Genomic DNA, 23,547 nt, shown 5'->3' with positions numbered 1-23,547 from the left:
TATTTTTTTTTTTGCCTGATGCTGCATAAGCTTGCTTTCTTGCATCAAATGCCTCTACTAATGCTAATATCAAAGTTATTCCCTGCATCCAGTTCTTTTGTGACTACATCATAGTATCCAATCAAACTGGTCAGGCAAGACTTTCCCTTAACAAAACCATGCTGTGTCCGAGATATAACTGAAGTCTTGTCTAGATGATCCTGCAGTGCTTCTTTAACCAGTGTCTCCATTAATTTTCCTGGAACAGAAGTTATCACAGGTCTATAATTACTTGTGTCAGCCTTTGATCCTCCTTTGTTAATTGAGGTTACATTTGCACATCTCCAATCTATGGGTACCTTCCCTGAGTCCAAAGTGCCGACCGGGCTAGCCGGGTGGGTAAAGTGCCTACCTAGCAACTGAAAGGTCGCGGGTTCGAATCCCGCCTCGGGCTTGGATCAAAGTACTGCAAAAACCTTGGGAGGTGCATTATGGCCACAGAAGCCGATGCACCAACAACTACCAAAACAAAAGAGCCCAAAGAAGCTCTCATAATTATGGCTAAGGGTTTGCTTACTTCCTTTGCTGCCTCCTTTAATATAACTGGATAGATCCCATCCACCCCAGGTGCCTTTTTTATGTTTATGCTCAACAATTTCTCATCCACTTTCCTCTCAGTTATTACAAAATCATCTAGCTCACTGCCAGTGTTTACTTCACCTACGACATTCCCTTTCCTAAATTCACACTCCTCATGTGTGAATGTGGATGCAAAATACTCGTTTAGTTTGTTAGCCACATGAGCAGGATCCTCAACTGTTGAACCATCAATATCCAATGGACCAATCTGATTCACCCCTTTCCTTCTTGAGTTTACATAGGTAAAGAACTCTTTTCTGTTTTTCTTTGCATCCTTTGCCAAGGATTTCTCATAATCTGCCTTTGCCTCCCTAATCTCCTTTGTGACTTGGTTAGAGACCAGCTTATATCTATCATAGGCTTCCATGTCACCCATTAATTTGTATGTATCCCATGCATTTTTCTTCTCTGCCATATGTCTCATTAGTTCATCTGACATTCATTTAGGCCTAAACCTTGAACAATATTTCTTAGTTGGTATGTAAAACCTAGTAGCTTCCAAGATAAATTCTTTGAATGCTTCCCATTTTGAATTTGCTGTTGGTAACATCATCAGTTGGTCCCACTGTATAGAATTTAAATACTGTCTCAGACCATCGTAGTCGCCTTTACGAAAGCAAAAACCCTTCCCTTTACCCCTGATGGTAGTTATCTCTTTGAGTAAATCCCACTTCAGCACACTGTGTTCACTGCCGCCTAGTGGTTTCTTTATCTGCAGCTTCTTAATGCATGAAGAATCACTACTGATAATCAAATCAAGAGTATTACTCCCTCTAGTTGCATCCCGAACATGCTGATATAGAAAACAATCATCCAATAAATCCACAAAAGCCTTGCTAGTGTGTGAGTGACCAACCCACAAATTCCAGTCAATATCTGGTAAATTAAAATCACCATTATAAGACTCTGATTTACTGGCACACTCTATTTCCCTGTACAGTATTTTATTATACTCATGAGAGTCATTAGGCCTGAAGCACACTCCTACTCTCAATTTTGATCTCCCTATACTTATGTCACACCAAACTAACTCAACACTGCACTGTACATCGATGTTGACTGGCTTCACTTCCTTGGATTTTGTGTTTCTTAACTAATAGCATAACCCCTCCTCCCTTCCTGTCCTGTCTATCCTTTCTGTACACATTGTACTCCTCAAATTCCAGTTCTGCATTCCTTATATCTGTGTGACACCACATCTCTGATATCCCAACAATATCTGCCTTTGATGTTTTGAGCAATACCTCAAATTCATCAAATTTATTTACCAAACTCCTGGCATTGGTGTACACGCAAGTGTACATGCACCTGTTCTTATTCTTAGCTACCCTAACACAACCCATGTGTTTACTTGTTCTGCAAGGACTCCCAGCAGTCTCTGAAATATCCTGCATCTTGTTTTCCAGGCTGCTGCTCATTTCAATAGAAGCAATGCAAGAATCACTTTCACCTCTGCCAGTGGCTACTGTTAATCTATTAGTCCTTGTATCCCACCCCCCAAACTAGCAGTTTTCCGACCCACCTAACACTGCCTCAATAGCAGCAGCAAATATTCTTGCACCTTTTCTATTTAAGTGTATCCCATCCCTGTAGAAGCAGTCTCTCCTGTTAACAAGCACAGACCAGCCTGAAAAAATTTCTACCCCTTGAGCCTTGCACAATCTTTCCAGGGCCAAATTCATCGACAAGGCTCTCATCACATACTCCTTACTATCGTCTCTGGGCAGAACTGCAGACACTTTTAAATTCAACCCTAATTCATGGGTTTTTTCAACAGTGACCTGTACTTGTTAAGTAATTCCGCCGGTCTCCTACTCTTAATATCATTTGTGCCAACGTGTACAACTATATCACCTTTTGTACCCTTAAAAGATGATATCCGCTCTACGTCATCAATCTTTGCCCCTGCAGACATACCCTGGTCCTGTTCCACCTATCCTTTTTACAAAGCTTGTTCCCCATTTCCCTGACAATAGAGTCATGAACAACTACTAGTTCCTGTGGGACCAGCGCATTCTGCCTTGGGGGTTGCTGCTGTGTTGCATGATGACCAAGTGCAAGCTCTGGCATTGATGTGGGCAGCTGAGAGCTTGATGGGCCCCTCAATTTATATCCTTCCAGGGTATCTACCCTGTCCTTCAAGCTCTCATATAGGCCCATAACAACGTTGAGTTGTCACCTGATTTCCTTACATCGCGCGCGCGCACACACAAAGACATCCCCATGGCAGTATCGTGTCCCGTACCCGATTGCTCCACAAACATCAAGCAAGCAGTGCATTTTAAAAGGCTGTGATTCAGACAGCAACTGCCCCCCCCTCAGTTATCCCCTGAGCCACAGCACTCCCATTAGCTTGAGCCTTTTGCTTTGCTGCTCTGGTCTCAGTCATGATTTCGATTTAATTTCAATAAAATTTCAATTTCAGTACAAAATTAAAACCTTAAACTTGTATCCCAACACAGTTATAATGCTATATATTTTTCAGTATTGAGTATTATCTACGAGTTCCATTTATATAACTTCCGTATCAAGTTATGTATTAATTATTTATGTTACGTTTGTAATGTAAATCATTATATGTATATAGTTAAAAGTACAATTTAATTGACAATGAAGTTTAACAAGATTAATAGATTTACTGATTAATTGAAAATATTATATTATACACTATATATTAAGCTTACGCTATCTAGTTCGGGATACAATGTTGTATCGTATAACAATGGTGGTAAGTTACGAACAGTAAATCTACGGACACAAGTACAAAGGGTACTAGGAAAGTTTTGCAATATGATGCAACAATGAATCACAGGAAGCTGCTTGTTGCTGCATGTTGAGACATGTTCATACGTGCATAGTAGCTGCCGCGCCAAGTCAATGGGCTCAGTTATTCATTAGTAGTGAGAGTGTAAAGTGCTTGCGATGGCATCGTGGTCACGAAATGAGATAAGGACAGTTTTGTGGTATAATTTCGTGAGTGGTTTAACCATAGACCAGTGCTTAGAAGAAATGACTCTTGCACTAGATGATGATTGTCCACATCGTACAATGATATTCAGGTGGTATAGAGAATTCCAAAGGGGAAATTTCACTCTGGAGGATTCTGAGAGGCCGGGAAGGCCACGAACGTCAGTTACGGAGGAAAAACGTTACTGCTGTGAGGAAAATGCTTGACGAAAACAGGCGAGTGACCTACCAACAGATAGAGGATATTTTGGGCCTAAATGCACCAGCAATTCGTTCGATTCTGCAAGATCATTTGCACGTGAAGAAACTTTGTTCTCTCTGGGTGCCGCATCAACTGACTGAAGAGCAGATGACACGACGTGTGACTTGGTGCCGGGAGATGTTAAAAAAGTTTGATAAGGGACAATCTCGGTATGTGAACAACATCGTGACAGGTGACGAGACTTGGCTGTACTATTACGATCTGCCGACCAAGGCTCAAAAAAAAAGTTTGGGTCAATGATGATGACGACACACCCGTAATTGTCAGAAAATCCCGATCTGTAAAGAAGAAAATGATAGCTGTATTTTTCAAATTGAGTGGAATTGTGGAACGTGTCGTTTTGGACACGCAGAAGACAGTCACAGCTAAGTGGTATACTGAACAATGCCTGCCTAAAGTCATTGGATCTATGAAGAACCTGCGGCCAAAGTCAAGAATGGACACCTGGTACCTCCATCACGAAAATGCTGCAGCTCACCACGCCAAAGCCTGCACCGAATATTTGACCACGACAGGACTGAAACTTCTCGAGCACCCTCCCTACAGGCCAGACCTTGCTCCCTGCGACTTTGCACTGTTCCCGCATGTGAAAATGAAGCTAAAAGGGAGGCGGTTTTCCAGTGATGAGGACCTTCTACGGGCTTGGGACAACGAGTGTGCTTTACTCCCTAGTGAAACTTGGCAGAACTGGTTTAAAGATTGGTTTCGGAGGATGGAGAGGTGTATTGAATGTAGAGGAAATTACTTTGAAAAAATTAAATAAACAAAGCTGTATTGGAAAACTTTCCTAGTACCCTTTGTATTAATTAACTTCCAAATCTCGCTGTCTCGATTCAGAATAAACTAAGGATGCTGACTAGGTCTATAAGCTACTTATAGAAAATAATTTGATATAACAATTGGTCAATAAAGCGACTAAATATGGTTAAAAAACTTCTCGTTCAGTGGAGCTGCAACTTGTAAAACGTGGATTTGATACCCTTACCGATACCGACCGGGCTAGCCGGGTGGGTAAAGTGCCTGCTTAGCAACCCAAAGGTCGCGGTTTCGAATCCCGCCTCGGGCATGGATCAGAGTAGTGCAAAAACCTTGGTAGGTGCATAATAGCCACAGAAGCCAATGCGCTAACAAAAAAAAAAAAAAAAAAGCCTTACCGATACTAAGTAATACCTACAAAATCTCCTAAGTTAAACTTTAAACTAAGTATCGTAACTAGGAATATAAATCTACTCTAGAAAATAAGTTAATATGCCAATTTAAGCTAATAAATCATAAAAAAAAAAAAAAATCAGAAAAAACTTCTCTATTCAAGGAGCGGCAATAAGCTTCATCTGCACAGGCTACTCTCAAATGCAAGGATTGCAGCCACATGACTGGAATGAGTAGTTGTAAAAGCATGTGATGGAAGAGCACATCATGTAGCATCAGCCAAAAAAAAAAAATTTCACACATCCATTCCCTCTAAACATTTGTCCAATTCCTTCTCGAATTTATTTAAGCTATCAACTTCCACAATGACAGATGGAAGTTTGTTTCAAAAATCAACTACCCACTGGCTAAAGGCAAATTTCCGCACATCTATTCTATAATTGTCTTTTCTCAATATGAATTTATGTCCCCTCAGGTTCATAATCTGAGCAAGAGGAAGAATCCTATTGGAATTGAGCCTGCTCAACCCATTCAAGGCCTTATACACCCCATTCAGATCGCCCCAGTCTCCAGACACTGCAATTTGCAGAACTTAAGCCTTTTCTTGTAAGACCTCCGCTTCAGTTCTTTGTAACCACATCATAGGATCCAATCAAATTTTTCAGAGAACACTTTCCCTTAACAAACCTATGCTGTGTCTGAATTAATACTGCAGTCTTGTCTAGATGATTCTGCAATGCTACTTTAACCAGTAACTCCATTATTTTCCCAGGAACAGAAGCTAAACTAACTGGTATCTAATTACTCGTGTCACCCTTAGATCCCCCTTTGTGAGTAGCACCTAAAATGCTGAATTTTTTATTCTCACAGTACTGCTCCATCTCATGGACAAACCAGTTGTTAAGCCAGTCCCCACGCTTAGCAGTTCATCCCTTTAGAGCAAAGGAACTTCATGACTGTCAAACAGGTATAAGCTTGATGGAATAATCTCCTAATGCATTGCTGCAAACAATAAGGATCAGATGTCTCATAAATCCTGCATAAATTCTTTATTATTTATGAGGGGCAAACTATTCATTGAGCATACATTAGTTCTTTAACAATTAACCCGATTATTTTCAGTGGGGTAAATGTGAGCCTGTAAAATGAAATTTCAAAATAGAACATCCTTATCAGCATTAAACTCCTACTCTGGCAAGTAATGCTTCCCCTGAATCAGCTTCTTCACTTGTTCAGGAAACACTGCAGTATCATGATCTGCTGACACCAGTTCCAACATAATATGTTGTGCACATAGTACTGCTCATTTAAGTTTTCAAATCAGCTGTTACTGGACTGAAACAAACTTCATCTTCAGCACTTCTCTCCTCCAAAGTTTTGATAAGGTATTGTAAACCTTGGTCTTCTCACATATCACCATGGTACATAAAGACACTTTCTTTTAAGGCTGATATTCCATCCACATATAAGCAGCTCACTTAATTTTCTTTAATTTTGGTAATGCAGCATATAAGATACCTTAGAACTTCTCTGATGTGCCACCATCATCTTAGTCCTTATCATAATGATGCTCTTCTTGATAGTTCTAACTGTCAGTTTATTCACCCGCTTAACTCAAATCCACTGATGCCATCCTCTCCCCATGAAAGTGTTCAGACTGTTTTGAAAGAGAGCAGAAATTATAGAAGCCAATTCAGAAGAACAGTACCCATGGAAATATCTGTAGAAAAGGCATGCAGCAGAAACAGTACATCTATGAGACAGAGAGTGGAGAGACTCTGTTAGAGATGAAGCATTAATTAACCTAACTGCCCTCTTCTGAATGGAATCTAGAAGCCTGAGAAAAGTTTTGGGGACAGCACCCCCAGATGTGGGAACAATATTCCATGGTAGAGTGGATTTGCAATTTGTACAGAGTGAATAGCTGTTTGGAAGAAAAGTAACGCCGAGAGCGAAAGAGAAAACCAAGCTTTTTAGATGCAGAGAAAGGAATATTTATAATGTGCTTGTGCCAAGAGAGAGATTAGAAGTCAGGGTAATCCCCAAAAAAGATATACCATTTTGCCTAGAAATCAGAGTGTCACCAAAGATAAAAGTAGGAGCAGAAGAATCCTTTTTGCGAGATATAAGACAAGACTGAGTTTTAGAAGGACTTAAATGATCTAAGTTGCCTTTGCCCCACTAGAGAATTACCCGGAAATCGGCATTTAAGGAATTGGTAGCGGATATTCGAGAAGTTGAAGCTGATTGAGCAGGTCAAGGTTTCTCAAACTGGAAAGTGGAATGCAAGGTGCTATCATTAGCAAAACTATGGATAGGATTTCTAGTCAATGGAAGGTCATTAATATACAAGAGGAAAAGAGTGGGGGAAAGAACTGAACCTTGGGGGACACCAGCATTAGTGGAGAAGTTAGAAGATAGAGAGCCATCTACCATCACCCTCAGTGAGCGATCAGAGAGAAAACTGGATAACCAATTACTAAAAACAGTTGGCAAACCATAAGATGGAAGCTTGTTTAGAAGACCTTTACGCCAAACACGATCAATAGCCTTTGAGATGTCAAAAGCAACTGCTTGTGTTTCACCGAACTTTTCCATTCAATTTGTCCATAAATGGATAACATAAGCCAGGATATCACCAGTGGATCGACACTGATGGAATCCATACTGGCGATCGTTGATCAAATGGAAGGTTTCTAGGTAGTTTAAGAGTTGGCAGTTAATTGATTTCTCCATTACTTTAGAAAGAGTAGAAGTAATTCCAATGGGATGATAATTAGATGGGAGAGATTTGTCACTCTTCTTAGGAACTGGCTAGATATGAGAAAATTTCCAAGCAGAAGGAAAAATACCTTTGGAATAAGAAAGTGAAAGTAGGTGTCAAAGAACAGGGGTAAGTTCAGGAGCACAGGTTTTGAGAACAAGTGGAGTAATACCATCAGGAACTGGAGGTTTCTAAGCATCAAAATCCATCAAAATCCTTCTGACATCATTTTAGCATTAGCATTAGCAGAGGCATATGATGCAAGAAAGCAAGCTTATTCAGCATCAGCCAAAAAAAAAAAAAAAAAAAAACCCACTCCCATTTCACCCCTCCGTTCGTTCGAAATACCTGTCCAGTTGAGCTTTAAATTTGTTTAGGCTATCAACTTCAACAACAAGTGATGGAAGTCGGTTCCACCAACCAACCACCCGCTCGCCAAAGCAAATTTCCGCACATCTATCCGACATCCGTCCTTCCTCAATTTGAATTTATGCCCTCTGAGGTGATTATTCTGAGAAAGATGAAGAATCCCATTGGCATTGAGCATGCTCAAACCATTCAAAGCCTTATACACCTCTATCAGATCACCTCGCCGGTGCCTAGTCTCCAAACTCTGTAATTTGCAAAACTTAAGCCTTTCTTCGTAAGAGCAACCCTTTGTTCCATTTACTAATCTTGTTGCCCTTCTCTGTACCCGTTCCAGCAGCTCTACATCCTTCTTGAAATGAGGCCTCCAGACCTGTATACAGTACTCAAGATGTGGCCTTACCATTGCCTTATACAAGGGAATAATCACCTCCTTATCCCTGCTAGAAAAATTCCTGTATATCATTGACAAGACACCATGAGCTACTCTTGCAGCTCGTCTGCACTGCTCAGAGAACTTCATATCTGCCTGCACAATTACCCCCAGGTCCTTTTCATTCTCCACCACTGTCAGTGTAGTACCGCAGAGTTGATACGTTGCTCTGGGGTTACTGTTTCCCATATGCAGCACTTTACATTTGTCGATGTTAAACCTCATTTGCCACCTCTCAGCCCATCTGTTCAACCTTTCCAGATCCTGTTGCAGCAGCAGCATAGCGTCAGTATTGTCCTTAACGACCCTGCCAACCTTTGTATCATCTGCAAACTTGGACATTAAACTTGATATCCCATCATCAATATCATTCATAAACACCGAAAACAACAACGGACCCAACACTGAACCTTGAGGAACTCCACTAATAACATTAGTCCACGTTGAGCAGTGTCCATTGATTACCACTCTCTGTCTTCTGCCACTCAACCATCCCCTTATCCATAGCAGCAATTTGCCTCCAATGCCACACTGCTCCAATTTGTGCAGCAGTCTTCCATGTGCAACAGTATCAAAAGCCTTTCTAAGATCCAAATATATAATATCAAAGTTATTCCCTGCATCCAGTTCTTTTGTGACTACATCATAGTATCCAATCAAATTGGTCAGGCAAGACCTGCCCTTAACAAAACCATGCTGCGTCTGAGCTATAACTGAATTCTTGTCTAGATGATCCTGCAGTGCTTCTTTAACCAGTGCCTCCATTAATTTACCTGGAACAGAAGTTAAACTAACAGGTCTATAATTACTTGTGTCAGCCTTTGATCCTCCTTTGTGAATTGGGGTTACATTTGCACATCTCCCGTCTATGGGTACCTCCCCTGAGTCCAAAGAAGCTCTCATAATTATGGCTAGGGGTTTGCATACTTCCTTTGCTGCCTCCTTTAATATAACTGGATAGATCCCATCCACCCCAGGTGCCTTTTTTATGTTTATCCTCAACAATCTCTCCTCCACTTTCCTCTCAGTTATTACAAAATCATCCAGCTCACTGCCAATGTTTACTTTACCTACATCATTCTCCTTCCTGAATAACTCCTCATGCGTGAATGTAGATGCAAAATACTCGTTTAGATTGTTAGCCACCTGAGCAGGATCCTCAACTGTTGAACCATCAATATCCAGTGGACCAATCTGATTCATCCCTTTCCTTTTCGAGTTCAAGTATGTAAAGAACTCTTTTCTGTTTTTCTTTGCATCCTTTGCCAAGGATTTTTCATAATCTGCCTTTGCCTGCCTAATCTCCTTTGTGACTTGGTTAAAGACCAACTTATATCTATCATAGGCTTCCATGTCACCCATTAATTTGTATGTATCCCATGCATTTTTCTTCTCTGCCACATGTCTCATTAGTTCACCTGACAACCATTTAGGCCTAAACCTTGAACAATATTTCTTAGTTGGTATGTAAAGCCTGGTAGCCTCCAAGATTAGTTCCTTGAATGCTTCCCATTTTGAGTTTGCTGTTGGTAACATCATCAGTTGGTCCCACTGTATAGAATTTAAATACTGTCTCAGACCATCATAGTCGCCTTTACGAAAACAAAAACTCTTTCCTTTACCTCTGATGGTAGTTACCTCCTTGAGTAAATCCCACTTCAACACACTGTGATCACTGCCACCTAGTGGTTCATTTATCTGCAGGTTCTTAATGCATGAAGAATCACTACTGATAATCAGATCAAGAGTATTGCTCCCTCTTGTTGCCTCACGAACATGCTGATGTAGAAAACAATCATCCAATAAATCCACAAAAGCCTTGCTAGTGTGCGAGTGACCAACCCACAAATTCCAGTCAATATCTGGGAAATTAAAGTCCCCCATTATAAGACTCTCTGATTTACTGGCCCACTCTATTTCCCTGTACAATATCTTATTATACTCATCAGAGTCATTAGGCCTATAGCACACTCCTACTCTCAATTTTGATTTCCCTATGCTTATGTCACACCAAACTGACTCGACACTGCCCTGTCCATCGATGTCGACTGGCTTCACTTCCTTGGACTTTGTGTTTCTTAATTAATAGGATAACCCCTCCTCCCCTCCTGTCCTGTCTATCCTTTCTATACACATTGTATTCCCCAAATTCCAGTTCCGCATTACTTATATCTGTGTGACACCACGTCTCTGATATCCCAACAATATCTGCCTTTGATGTTTTGAGAAATACCTCAACTTCATCAAATTTATTTACCAAACTCCTAGCATTGGTGTACACGCAGGTATACATGCACCTGTTTCTATTCTTAGCTACCCTAACACAACCCATGTGTTTACTTGTACCGCAATGACTACCAGCAGTCTCTGAAATATCCTGCATCTTGTTTTTCAGACTTCTGCTCATTTCAATAGAAGCAGTGCAAGAATCACTTCCACCTCTGCCACTGGCTACTGTTAATCTATTAGTCCTTGTATCCCCCCCCCCAACTAGCAGTTTTCCGACCCACCTAACACTGCCTCGACAGCATCAGCAAAAATTCTTGCACCCTTTATATTTAAGTGTATCCCATCCCTGTAGAAGCAATCTCTCCTGTTAACAAGTACAGTCCAGGCTGAAAAAAATTCTACCCCTTGAGCCTTGCACAATCCCTCCAGGGCCGAATTGATCGACAAGGCTCTCATCATATACTCCCTCCTATCGTGTCTGGGCAGAATTGCAGACACTTTCAAGTTCAACCCTAATTCACGGCTTTTTTTCAACAGTGACCTGTACTTGCTAAGTAATTCCGCCGGTCTCCTACTCTTAATATCATTAGTGCCAACGTGTACAACTATATCACCTTTTGTGCCCTTAAAAGATGATATCCGCTCTACAACGTCATCAACCTTTGCCCCTGGCAGACATACCCTGGTCCTATTCCACCTATCCTTTTTACAAAGTATATTTTGACGGAAGACCACAGGAGGCATTGAATGGAGGGTGTTGGGAATGTTGGGAGGTGTTTTACCAAGATCATTAATACACGAGTTGGAAGAAATATGGGATGCTAGCAGGTCAACTTTATCCTTGGCTAAAGTGACAATAGAACCATCTGATTTTGACAGAGGTGGGAGCAGAGATGGGCAAAAGTTGCGGCCAATAGCTTTGGCAAGAGACCAGAATGCCTCGGCTACCATTACGGCAAGAAGCAAGTTTTCTACTCTTAGCCTGTTCAAAATCTAGTTTGGACTGATTAATAACTGCTTTGCAATTGTTGTGAGATTTGATGTAGGCAGAAAATGAAACTGAAGAATTGGAAACAAAACAATTACGATATGCAATATTCTTCTCTTGAAGATTGATGGTTCTTCATGCTATTCTAAAGATAACTTCAGCACTTCCTACTGTTACTTCCTTCACAGCATAGGTGTGGTTCACTGAGAACTGATATCACCAACTTTGTGCAATCTTTGACTCTGCCTGATCCTCTTTGGATGAGCATCTGTTATGGTCATCTTAAGGTTCATTCTTAGAGACTATACTGGACTTTAGTGACCAGTGACAATATATGGAAATATGACAATACATCTACTTGCAATGGGTAGAATACTACATGTGCAGTGGTATATATGAAGAAATGCAGCATGACAATAATGGGGAAAAATGTGTGTGGATTACTTTAAAATTTCAAACTATCACAAAACAAAAAACACAATTGGGGGTGGGGGGGTGAGAGAGAGAGAGAGAGAGAGAGAGAGAGAGAGAGAGAGAGAGAGAGAGAGAGAGAGAAATCTAAATTAGATTTAAAATACTGAGAGGAACAGATCCAAGCTGCCAGTTAAAATGACTTAGCAAAGCTTCATTAGTAACTTATCTTAGAATTTTCTATTTTTTTTTTTTTTTTTAATGAAAACTCCAAATATGAAAGGTATCAGAACTTCCATACATGGGTATATAAGTTCTGATATCTAAGTACAGTATGTATTCAGTATATATATATATAATATCAGTGTAGATATACCATACTTAATTACTTAATTATATATAAGTAATATAATTAAGTAGTTAATTATATAGTTAATTACTTAAAACCCATATATAATTCTGCCTTGTGCATTTCATCTTTAAAGTATTTAGTATGGTACTAAGTACAGCATGTATTTAGTATGGTACTTTGGTCCTTGAGGTTGTCACAGACATTCTCTCAGATAAGATAAGCCAGACAAGCTGTACTTGCTACCTGTGAGTCTAAAATGCTGATGGAACTGATATTCGGGAACACTCAAGTCAAGTGGACCTAATTTCGGCGAAGTTCAGACAGTCTGTGACAGCCAAATCCTCTGCTTGCACTTTCATGATGGTGGGACTGTTAGTAATCCTGGGTATAATCTCCATGCACAAGTACGTGGTGGGTGACCATCCAGGTGTGAACCAACGTAAGCGGGGGTCAAGGTGTGGTGCCCACACCACATGGAGGAACGCCACCCCTCTATGTTACACCAGGCAGTACTAGGTGGTAGATGACTCTCATCAACTGGTGCAATACCACTACTTTGCTTATTGGAGGCTTGAAGTGGGGGAACCCATGTTTAGTCTCTAGAGCTAAGTTCCTGTCAACATTTCCCCATCTCTTCCATCATGCAGTATGATTGATGACTTTTGAGGTTATGATGAACATCGTGGTGAGATCCAATATTCCTTACATTTCGAGGGTACAGCTCTAAAACGGTGTTCGCAGGCCGGCCGCTAGTTAGTACACTGGACCGAACCTATTGGTAACTCTCTAGGAGGCTTCCGGATCAGCTAGTGTGTAATCTTGCTACCTCTACTCTGCCAGATAGTGACTGGAGGAAGTCCGAGTAGTGTGTATGCGGGGAGCATTGTCGAGGCCATGTTATGTCAAGGATCTGGGTATATTCTTATCATGTGTAGGCCATATCCAAAAATTTCATTACTTCATAAAGCATGTCCCACCCACTTTTTCTTACTATTGAATACACCATGAATTGTCAAAGTAATAGAGCAAGCTTATCTGCGAAAAGAACTAAATCTCCCAAGCACTTCCTAATTCATTTCACAAATATACGTAGTATCAATTCTAATCTCAACAATGTCCATTTCCACTTGCAGTCTGCCAAACCCCATGTACTTTTTCTGACAGAATCTCAGTTATTGGTTGATTCAATTACTGCTCATCTCAGATGTCCAAATTATTCGCTATATGATTCCTTTCGTCTCAAAGGTGGTACTTGTGCATATGTCCATTCTGATATTCCCTGTCAAAGACTTGGCAATTTGGAATCTCCTCTCTTTGATCTTCTCTGGCTTAAAATCTCTCTACTTCATATGTCCATTCTGATATTCCCTGTCAAAGACTTGGCAATTTGGAATCTCCTATCTTTGATCTTCTCTGGCTTAAAATCTCTCTACCTCATTGTGTAAAATTCATCTGTTGTCTCTACCGTTCTCCCAACTCCACTAATCACTTGGAGCTCTTTGACTTCCTCTCTTTGCAACTTGACTTTCTCCAGTCCAACTTTGCTAACAGTGAGGTAATTTTCCTTGGTGATTTTAATGTTCACAACTTCAGCTGGCTTCCGTTTTCTAGTCACACCGACCCAGCTGGTCGAGATGTTGAGGCTTTTGCAATTACTAATGATCTTGCACAGATTGTTCATTTACCTACAAGAATACCGGACAATCCTAATCATACAGCCAATACGCTTGATCTTTTTCTCACAAACATCCACTAAGTACAGGGTCGAAGTGAGAGGTCCTTTAGGCACTTCAGATCACAACTTGGTGATTATCTCTTCTGCAATGGAACCTTTATCTCATGGCTATTCCCAACCTCGTGTTGTTTGGCATTACAAGAATGCAAAATGGGATGACCTGTGAGACTTCTTTTCCTTGATCGGATTACTGTTTCAAAAGTTCTGATGTCAACGTTTGCTCAGTCGTGTCAGTGAAATTATTCTTGCAAGAATGGAATCCTTTATCCCACACTCCACTTTAAAATCTTGTCCTTTATCTAAACCTTGGTTTTCAAATAAATGTGCTAAGGCTGTTCAAGAGAAGAATGTTGCATATCCTAATTGGCTTGTTTCTAATTCTTCAGTTTAATTTTCTGCCTACACCAAAGCTCGAAACAATTGTAAAGCAGTTATTAACCAGTCCAAACTAGAGTTTGAACAGGCTAAGAGTAGAAAACTTGCTTCTTGCCCTAATGGTAGCCGAGCATTCTGGTCTCTTGCCAAAGCTATTGGCCACAACTTTTGCCCATCTCTGCTCCCACCTCTATCCAAACCAGATGGCTCTGTTGTCACTTCAGCCAAGGATAAAGCTGACCTGCTAGCATCCCATTTTTCTTTCAACTCATGCATTAACGATCTTGGTAAAACACCTCCCACTATTCCCAACACGCTCCATTCAATGCCTCCTGTGGTCTTCCGTCAAAAGGACGTCGGAAGGATTTTGATGAATCTTGATGCTAAGAAAGCTCCAGGTCCCGATGGTATTTCTCCACTTTTTCACAAAACCTGTGCTCCTGAACTAACTCCTATTCTTTGCCGCCTTTTTTCACTTTCTTTTGCCAAAGGCGTTTTTCCTTCTGCTTGGAAATTTGCTCATATCCAGCCAGTTCCTAAAAAGGGTGACAAATCCCTCCCATCCAATTATTGTCCCATTGCAATTACTTCTACTCTTTCTAAAGTTTGTTTGTTTGTTTCGGGATTTATTGGACGCATCGGCAACTATGACCATAGTGCGCCACTTTCTAAAGTAATGGAGACATCAATTAACCGCCAAATTTTAAACTACCTAGAAACGTTCCGTCTGCTCAACAATCGCCAGTATGGATTCCGTCAGTGTCGATCCACTGGTGATATTCTGGCTTATGTTACCCATTTATGGACTAATTCAATGGAAAGGTTCGGTGAAACACAGGTAGTTGCTCTTGACATCTCAAAGGCTTTTGATCGTGTTTGGCATAAAGGTTTTCTAAACAAGCTTCCATCTTGTGGTTTGCCAACTGTTTTTAGTAATTGGTTATCCAGTTTTCTCTCTGATCACTCACTGAGGGTGATGGTAGAGGGCTCTCTGTCTTCTAACTTCTCCACTAATGCCGGTGTCCCCCAAGGTTCAGTTCTTTCCCGCATTCCTTTCCTCTTGTATATTAATGACCTTCTTCCATTGACTGGAAATCCTATCCATAGTTTTGCCGATGATAGCACATTGCATTCCACTTCCCATTTTGAGAGACCTTGTCCTGCTCAATCAGCTTCAACCTCTCGAAAATCTGCTACCAATTCCTTAAATGCGATCTTCAGGTAATTCTCCAGTGGGGCAAAGACAACTTAGTTGATTTCAACCCTTCTAAAACTCAGTCTTGTCTCATATCTCGCAAAAAGGATTCTTCTGCTCCTATGCTTATCTTTAGTGACACTCCGATTCTCTAGGCAAAATGATATATCTCTTTTGGGATTACCCTGACTTCTAATCTTTCTTGGCATAAGCACATTACAAATATTGCTTCTTCTGCATCTAAAAAACTTGGTTTTCTCTTTCGCTCTCGGCGTTACTTTTCTTCCAAACAGCTGCTCACTCTGTATAAATCGCAAATCCGCCCTGCCATGGAATATTGTTCCCACAACTGGGGGTGGTGCCCCCAAAACCTCACTCAGGCTTCTTGATTCCATTCTGAAGAGGGCAGTTAGGTTATTTAATGACTCATCTCTAACAGAGTCTCTGCACTTGCTGTCTCATAGACGTACTGTTTCTGCTGCATGCCTCTTCTACAGATACTTCCATGGGTACTGTTCTTCTGAATTAGCTTCTATAATTCCTGCTCTCTCTTTCAAAACAGTCCGAATACGTGCCGCCACCAGCCAACATCCATTTACTGTCCAACTTCAAACTCACAGAACCAACTTTTCATCTTCCTCGTTTATTCATTCAACTGCCGTTTTCTGGAACAACCTTCCTTCATACGTATTTCCTGTAAATTACAGTCTACAGAAGTTCAAATCCAATGTCAACAAATATCTTCTTTCGTCATCTCAACCTTCAACCCAAGCATGGTACTAAGTACTATAGGTTCTAACACCTCTCGTGTTTGGGGTTTACATAAAAAAAAAAAAAAAAAAAAGTACAGTATGTATTTTGTATGGTACTAAGTACAGTATTAGTAAATTAATAAGAGGAGTTTACCTCAATATAGTACATGGAACACTTCCGTATGATACCCTCCAGAAATTAAAACGGAAAAAACGAAAAAATCGACAACTTACCGGTACATTAAAGTAAAATATAAATAAAGTAAAATATAAATAATTAAAATATAAATAAATAATATATAAATAAGTAAAATAAAATATAAATATAAATAATATAAATAATAGCTAAGGATAAGATACAAAATACTGCACCAATCAACAATAGTAATATCAAAAAATACTTTATTTCTGTCCCATATGTTGAACAGTGGCACAAACAGCTTAACAGATTCTTTAAAGATACCGAATTTAAAATTATAGCTAGGCCTATACGGAAGTTACACACTATACTGAACAATCGCTCGGTTCTTTCGGCGTTCGCAACACAAATTAAAGATCTAGTATACAACTTTTCTTGCGGTGATTGCGACTCGTCTTATCAGGGTTCGACACGGTTTTCCTCTTAATATCCGTGTAAATCAACACGAAGCCTCAGTTCGTGCTTCTCGTTCAGCAGCGTCAGAATTAGCCTTTCATGCCATTAACGAAGAACATACTTTTTTATTTAACGAGGCCAAAATACTTAACGTTCAACGTAATTATACGCGACTATTAATTGCAGAAACCGTTGAAATTAAATACACGAGAATTCTGTTAATGTTCGGCGGCCATATTTGATCTCCGATGCGTGGACCTTTACGCGCATTGCGCGAAGACGCAATCACTATTTAAGTTGCAGTTTAGCCGGATTCGGTAATTTTTCATTCCTGTGATCACGACAGTCGGTCGAAAAGCATTGTCAGCTTCAGGAAGGAAAATGCGTTTTGAATATTTTCGTTAGATTCTTTTAATTGCGTTAATTTGAATTTTAATTGTTTTGAATTGTGTTAAATTATTTAATTATTTATATTTTACTTTAATTAATTTATATTTTACTTTAATGTACCGGTAAGTTGTCGATTTTTCGTTTTTTTCCGTTTTAATTTCTGGAGGGTATCATACGGAAGTGTTCCACGTACTATATTGAGGTAAACTCCTCTTATTAATTTACTAATATTATTATCAACGTAGAACATATTGAGTAATTTCAGCTCTGATTCATACTATCAAAGGTACTAAGTACAATATGTATTTACTGCAACACGTGGGTTGAAGTCTGAAAAGACAGAAACAGACCGTCGGTAAACAGACGGTGGGTGTTATTATCGGTTAGTAGTAGAAATTGAATCACATAGGAGCTTGAAGCTCTCCCGAAGTGGAGGGGATAACCTGACCTTTTTTCTTTAGAATCACTGGTGACTAGTGGATAAATTGTTTATTAAAAAAAAAAAAAAAAAAGGCAAAGGAAGCCCACACAAGAGCACGGCAAACGTCATCCAGTGAAACTACGTTAAGAACATCTTTTACGATGCCAGAACTTCCAATATGACTCTGTTCATGATTCAATTAGTGATTCAAAAGAAAAAAAGGTCTGGTTCCCCCCCCACTTCCGGAGGTTTTCAAGCTCCCGTGGGATTCAACTTCTACTCTAGACCTATGACACTCACTGTCTGTTTACCGAGCGAGCAACAATACAAATGCCGTTACAGCAAAGTACTTTTACCGGTAAATTTCACTGAACTTTTGCGTGCTTCTCGTGCAGGCTTTCTTTACCTTAGCCAGAAAGTTTATTAAATTTTGAAAAAACAACATACACACACACACAGCACGCCCTTTTTTTAATATTATATTTTTATAAAAATTATATCCAAAATACCTACATTAACATTCCAGTTTCTTTCCTTATAATCTGAAAATTTCCATCAGAATCTAATTTTGCATCATAGAGAGGATTAGAAACAGTTTTGGCCCTACCAATAGTTTCATTCACATTTGGTACAGGAACTTCATATCTTCCATTATGAAGATCTGTTATCTAAAAATCAGAAAATTTCAATTAATAATGACAAAAAAAAAAAAAAAAAAATTAGAAACTACACAAAAAAATGATAATAAAATTCCACATTCAAAAGATAAAAATGTAAGAACTTTTGCAATGGCCATATACAATTTTTTTTTCAAAATGCTTCTTTATTTACATGGCTCTCAAGATATTTCTGGCAACTAAGAGACTAACTTGGTCACATTTTATAGTGATATTGTAAAATCACAATCAGTCATTAATGTATTAGCAATGTTTAAACCAAATGAACTTACATTAATGTCAAAGGTTGAAATGCATTTCCAGATCACAACTCTGCTGTTGGGTATATACATTTAACACTACACTACATTAAAATTAGAAAAAAATTTTGGAAGCCCGAATGAAGATTCATAAAGCTTGCTGAGACATTTCTCATCTGCTTCGCAGCTGGTACTTTTAGAATAGTACAAAATTTTTATGAAATTAAGATAACAAAAAAATGCAAATAACACAGGATAGAAATTATGTAAAGAATTCATCTACTGGAGCTTTGTATTTCCAGGTGCCAAAAGGGCTTTGTGAATCAAAAAACTGAAGGGCATAGCATTTCAATAGCTGCTAAACTCCCCCAGATGTTTAAGCTAAGCCTTTAGGTTCCATTATGCCTGTGGTCCTAATGAAAGCCAAGTTACTTTCTTTATTCACAGACTAGTTAAGTGTTGAAATTTCAATATTTCCAACTATCATTTTCCAAGCTAGTCACCAACTTCAATGAAATTGTTTCAGAGCATAAGGTTCAGTAATATGCTTATACAAATTTGTACCTTTTCCAATAGTCATTCTTCACTCCTCAATCTTAGTTTTACTTACAAAAGAATTCTACCTAGTATTTCAAAAACTGATAGTTTCACTTTTTCTGATCAAACACTATCTCCCAAGCCTTTTCCTGAACTCTACTGGAAAACATTTTTTAATTTTAGTCACAGTGACTGGGCTTCTATAATGATATTTCTGGATTGGGTCCCAATACAGAATTTTTCTTTACATTTTTTCTGATCACAACATTAATTATATTTAGGAAATCTTTCATTCTGTAATTTCTTCTTCATGACAGTCAAAATTGCATCCTAAACAGAAGTGATTTCCCTGTTGAACGTCCAATAATTTTTTTTTTTTTTTATAAATACGTTGCAAGGACTTTTTTGGCATAATAAGTATCTAGCCAGCAAAACTAAGTCTTCCTATATGCTTTTTGCTCCTCTGAGATGTTATGTCAAGAGAATAACTCATCTACAATACATTGCTAGTATAAGCTAATTCAAAATTCTAATGCTACATCCTCTTAGGGTGATTTTAAAAATTATCTCCTCAGATTACAGTATATATTGACATTCTAATATTTCTATTAATTTATCCCTTGTAAAACCAATCTTTTTTCTGATGTTTTTCTAAATAGTACACTCAAAAAAAAAAAAAAACCCCCAAACAGCCATTCTCCCATCACTATACTCAAACACTATAGTATATAAGTGAATACCATATCATTAGAAGCATGCATCATTCTCTGTACAGTTGAAACTCCCAAATACAGCAATTCATTGCTGTATTTGGGAGTTTCAACTGTACAGAGAATGATCAGATTCAGATCAAGTCGAGTATTAAACCCTCTGGTTGCCTCTCGAACATGTGCTGAAGAAAACAGTCATCCAATAAATACACAAAAGTTTTGCTAGTGTGTTTGTGACCAATCCACAAGTTCCAGTCAACATCTGGAAAGTTAAAATTCCTCATTATAAGACATTCTGATTACTGTAAATCAGAATGTCTTATAATCAGTAACAGTTACCACTGCAGATAGGCTGCCAGTTCAGCTCATGGGGTCAATGGGATAATAAAGATTTTGCTACCATTGATAAGGAGATGATTATCCCCTTTTATAAGGCAATGGTTATTTTGTAAGGTAATTTTATAAGACACCTTCAGTGCTTACAGGTCTGAAAGCCTCATTTTAGGAAGGATGTGGGTCTGCTTGAACAGGTGCAGAAAAGAACAACAAGATTAGGGATGAGAACAAAAGGGTGAACTTACCAAGAAAAGCTTTAGTTCTGCAAATTTCAGCACCTGCAAGATGATCTGAAGGTTTTTAATGGATTGGGTAAGCTTGCCATTCAAAGCCCTAAATTTATGCCAAGCCATGTGTGTGTAGTCTGAGCAAGAGGAAAGGTTCAATCCTTCCTCATCACCCAAACTGAAACAGATATTCATCTGGCATCTGGAGGATGCCACATGAATGCACTGTTTTTTGTTGGCTCTCTGTATTTAGTCAACAAAGTGAAAGCTCTACAGCAAGATTAGATAGCTCGCCCTGGCATCTCACAGAAAACATGAGAGAATGGAACACGAGTACAAGAAAGACTGGGAGACAAGAATGTCATCATTTGCCTGGTATCTGTTATAAATGCCAAACAAAAAATTCATTCAAATGAAATAAATTTGCTCTTTTCATGAGAAATACTGGCATTTAAAGTATTACTAGTATTTCAAGTCATAATCATAATTGGTAATTTTCTGAGGTGCAGATATGTTATTTACAAAAATATGTGTGGCTACAAGAAAATTTGTCTGGGAGACAAGAATGTTATTTGAAATGAGGGTGGGAGAGAATTAGATTCTGAGATTGATGAACATGCTTATAGATGTTCTTATGCTTTTAATATAAAAAATTTTAAAATTAAGGGGGAAGAGAATTTTATCAAATAAAAAAATTAAAGAACCTATGTACAGAAGAAAATTTAAAGATGAAACAAAGAGAAATATGGGGAGAGATATAGCTGCATTATAGAGCATCTTTTTAGCAAAAGATATAAATTTGTGATTTAAAAAAATTAGTTTGTTGGGGTTTTTTTTTGATTTTTTTCACTAAGGGTTTAAAATCCATATACATAAATATGAAAGAACTGATATTTTGAGAGGTAAGATATGTTACTCAGTCTCTCTTTTTCTCTCTGATGGCCCAATTGGGGATCAATCAGTCTCAGAATATAGGCACTGCAACCAATTCATCAACCTCAAGTACAAAGATAGAAGGGACACAACAGTTATGGGATTTAATTATGGAAGTTCATATGATACAGTTAATTGGGAAGGAGGGGGGTGTACTTTTGAGTAACTGCCTCAGGCACTGAAATATATCATCCCAGCTCTGCTAACACTTAATACAAAATGCACAATAGGCAATTGTGGAACTCTAGTAATCTCAAAATTTCTTCTTTTTTTAATGCACATAATTCAAGAATAATGATATTAGCTTCTTCAGATATGCTATAAATAATATCTTGATTTAATTATTCAAATTAAATTTATTTGGGTAAGGACTACTGAAAGGATATATATATATATAAAATTGTAAACTGAAAATGGCTACTGCTGTTAATTATGTAATTTACCTATTGGAGAAATCAATGAAACATTATTAAAGCTCCGACAAAACTTTTACAAATGTATACCCAAAACCCCACCCCAGTTTGGGTATTCTTTTGAAAAAGTTTCTCACAATAAACAAAGTAATTCTTCTAATCGTTCTTCAAAACTATTTTCAATTTTGTTCCTTACCCTAATTCGCAGTCTGTAGTCGTCTAAAAAAGTGACATTGAAATTCAAATATAATATATCGTTCGGAAATCCTGATGGAACATTACGCCTGAAAACGGCCTGCAATCCCCGAAAAGTTTGCTGGGCTGACACTATGCTATAACCCAAATAATTTGCTGGATAATAACAATATGGAATGCCCAGAGGAGGAAAACCTACACTTTTTGCTTGAGAAATACTATCATTTAAAGGATGCCAACAACAACCACGAGAAATACACTTCTGTTCAGTTGTTGGTGCATCAGGATAACAATCAAACTTCATAAGATCTGGTACAGTTGAACATAATGGATTCTGATATTTCAAGTTCATTTCATTAATGGCAGATGGGCCAGATGTAACGATTTTAGTTTCGTCTATTAAATCATCCTCTACAAAAATAAAAATTCGGTAATACTGTTGAGGTATTGAAAAAATATTCAGTAACCACAGTAAGACGATGCAAACAATTCCTAACAAGGTTAATCCCCAGAATATTGCAACATATTTTTTTACTGTTTTTCGGTATTTTGCATTATAACCAGAATTATCATCAAATGTAACTTCATCTTCAGCTGAAGGAAATTTATCAAATAACTTTTTCGGAACAGTCATTTTGTTAATTAAAAGGCACCCTCATTGACAACGCTTTCAATTAACAATGGTGATGGATAGAAAAATCCCGACAGAATTATCAGCTGGAGCAACACCCACAGACAGCAAATGACAGGAAAACAAATCACGCCGGCTGGTTCACAGTCATGTGCTCAACGCTTTCGAAATGACAGCGACACCACTGAACACTACGTTTACTATACGAATTATTCTTCCTTGATTATATCTTAGAAAAATAAATATATTTCCCTGTTATCGAATCAACGGTATCAATTAATTTCTTTTGAAGTTTTGGGAACACTTATCATTCAAGACAGACTCAAATAATGTCTTCCAGGGATGACAGGGACTTTATTCAAAAATGGCATTAGTTGATGACATTAAACGTTATCCTCCTTTCCTCACATTAGGTACACCACTAGATGTTATATGGGATGTGTAAATATAAACTCCGACAAGGTCATCAGCAGAATCTACACCTACAAAATGTGAAAATGTGACAGGTAAACAAAACACACTGGATCATTGTGAGCTGGTCTACACTTTATGAACAATATCGTCTATAAAACTGTATTTCTACCATACCCTTTACAGTTCTGAACTATTTCAGGAATTTTTTCACAATCATGACAATAAGGAAAATC

General features: G+C 38.5%; 1 protein-coding gene across 3 annotated transcripts in view; it reads right to left on the bottom strand.

Moving 5' to 3' along the window:
* LOC150076736 (lysosomal alpha-glucosidase-like) overlaps nucleotides 1–23,038 on the bottom strand; it is a 238,790-nt gene extending 215,752 nt beyond the window's left edge. For all 3 annotated transcript variants that reach the window (XM_090386832.1, XM_090386831.1, XM_090386833.1), the window contains exons 1-2: nucleotides 22,271–23,038; nucleotides 18,516–18,670 (exon numbers count right to left, since the gene is read on the bottom strand). In XM_090386832.1, coding sequence (XP_090242958.1) covers nucleotides 18,516–18,670; nucleotides 22,271–22,903 — 788 coding nt within the window. In that variant the 5' untranslated portion in view covers nucleotides 22,904–23,038. The remainder of the gene's footprint in view (nucleotides 1–18,515; nucleotides 18,671–22,270) is intronic.
* Between the last annotated feature and the right edge of the window lie 509 nt (nucleotides 23,039–23,547).

The sequence above is a fragment of the Mastigoproctus giganteus genome, chromosome 12 (assembly GCF_048544385.1).
Source record: "Mastigoproctus giganteus isolate SK-2022 chromosome 12, ASM4854438v1, whole genome shotgun sequence".
NCBI classification, from domain to species: Eukaryota; Metazoa; Arthropoda; class Arachnida; order Uropygi; family Thelyphonidae; genus Mastigoproctus; species Mastigoproctus giganteus.
Note: the sequence above shows the minus strand (reverse complement) of the source record. Positions and strands in the feature narration are given on the sequence as shown.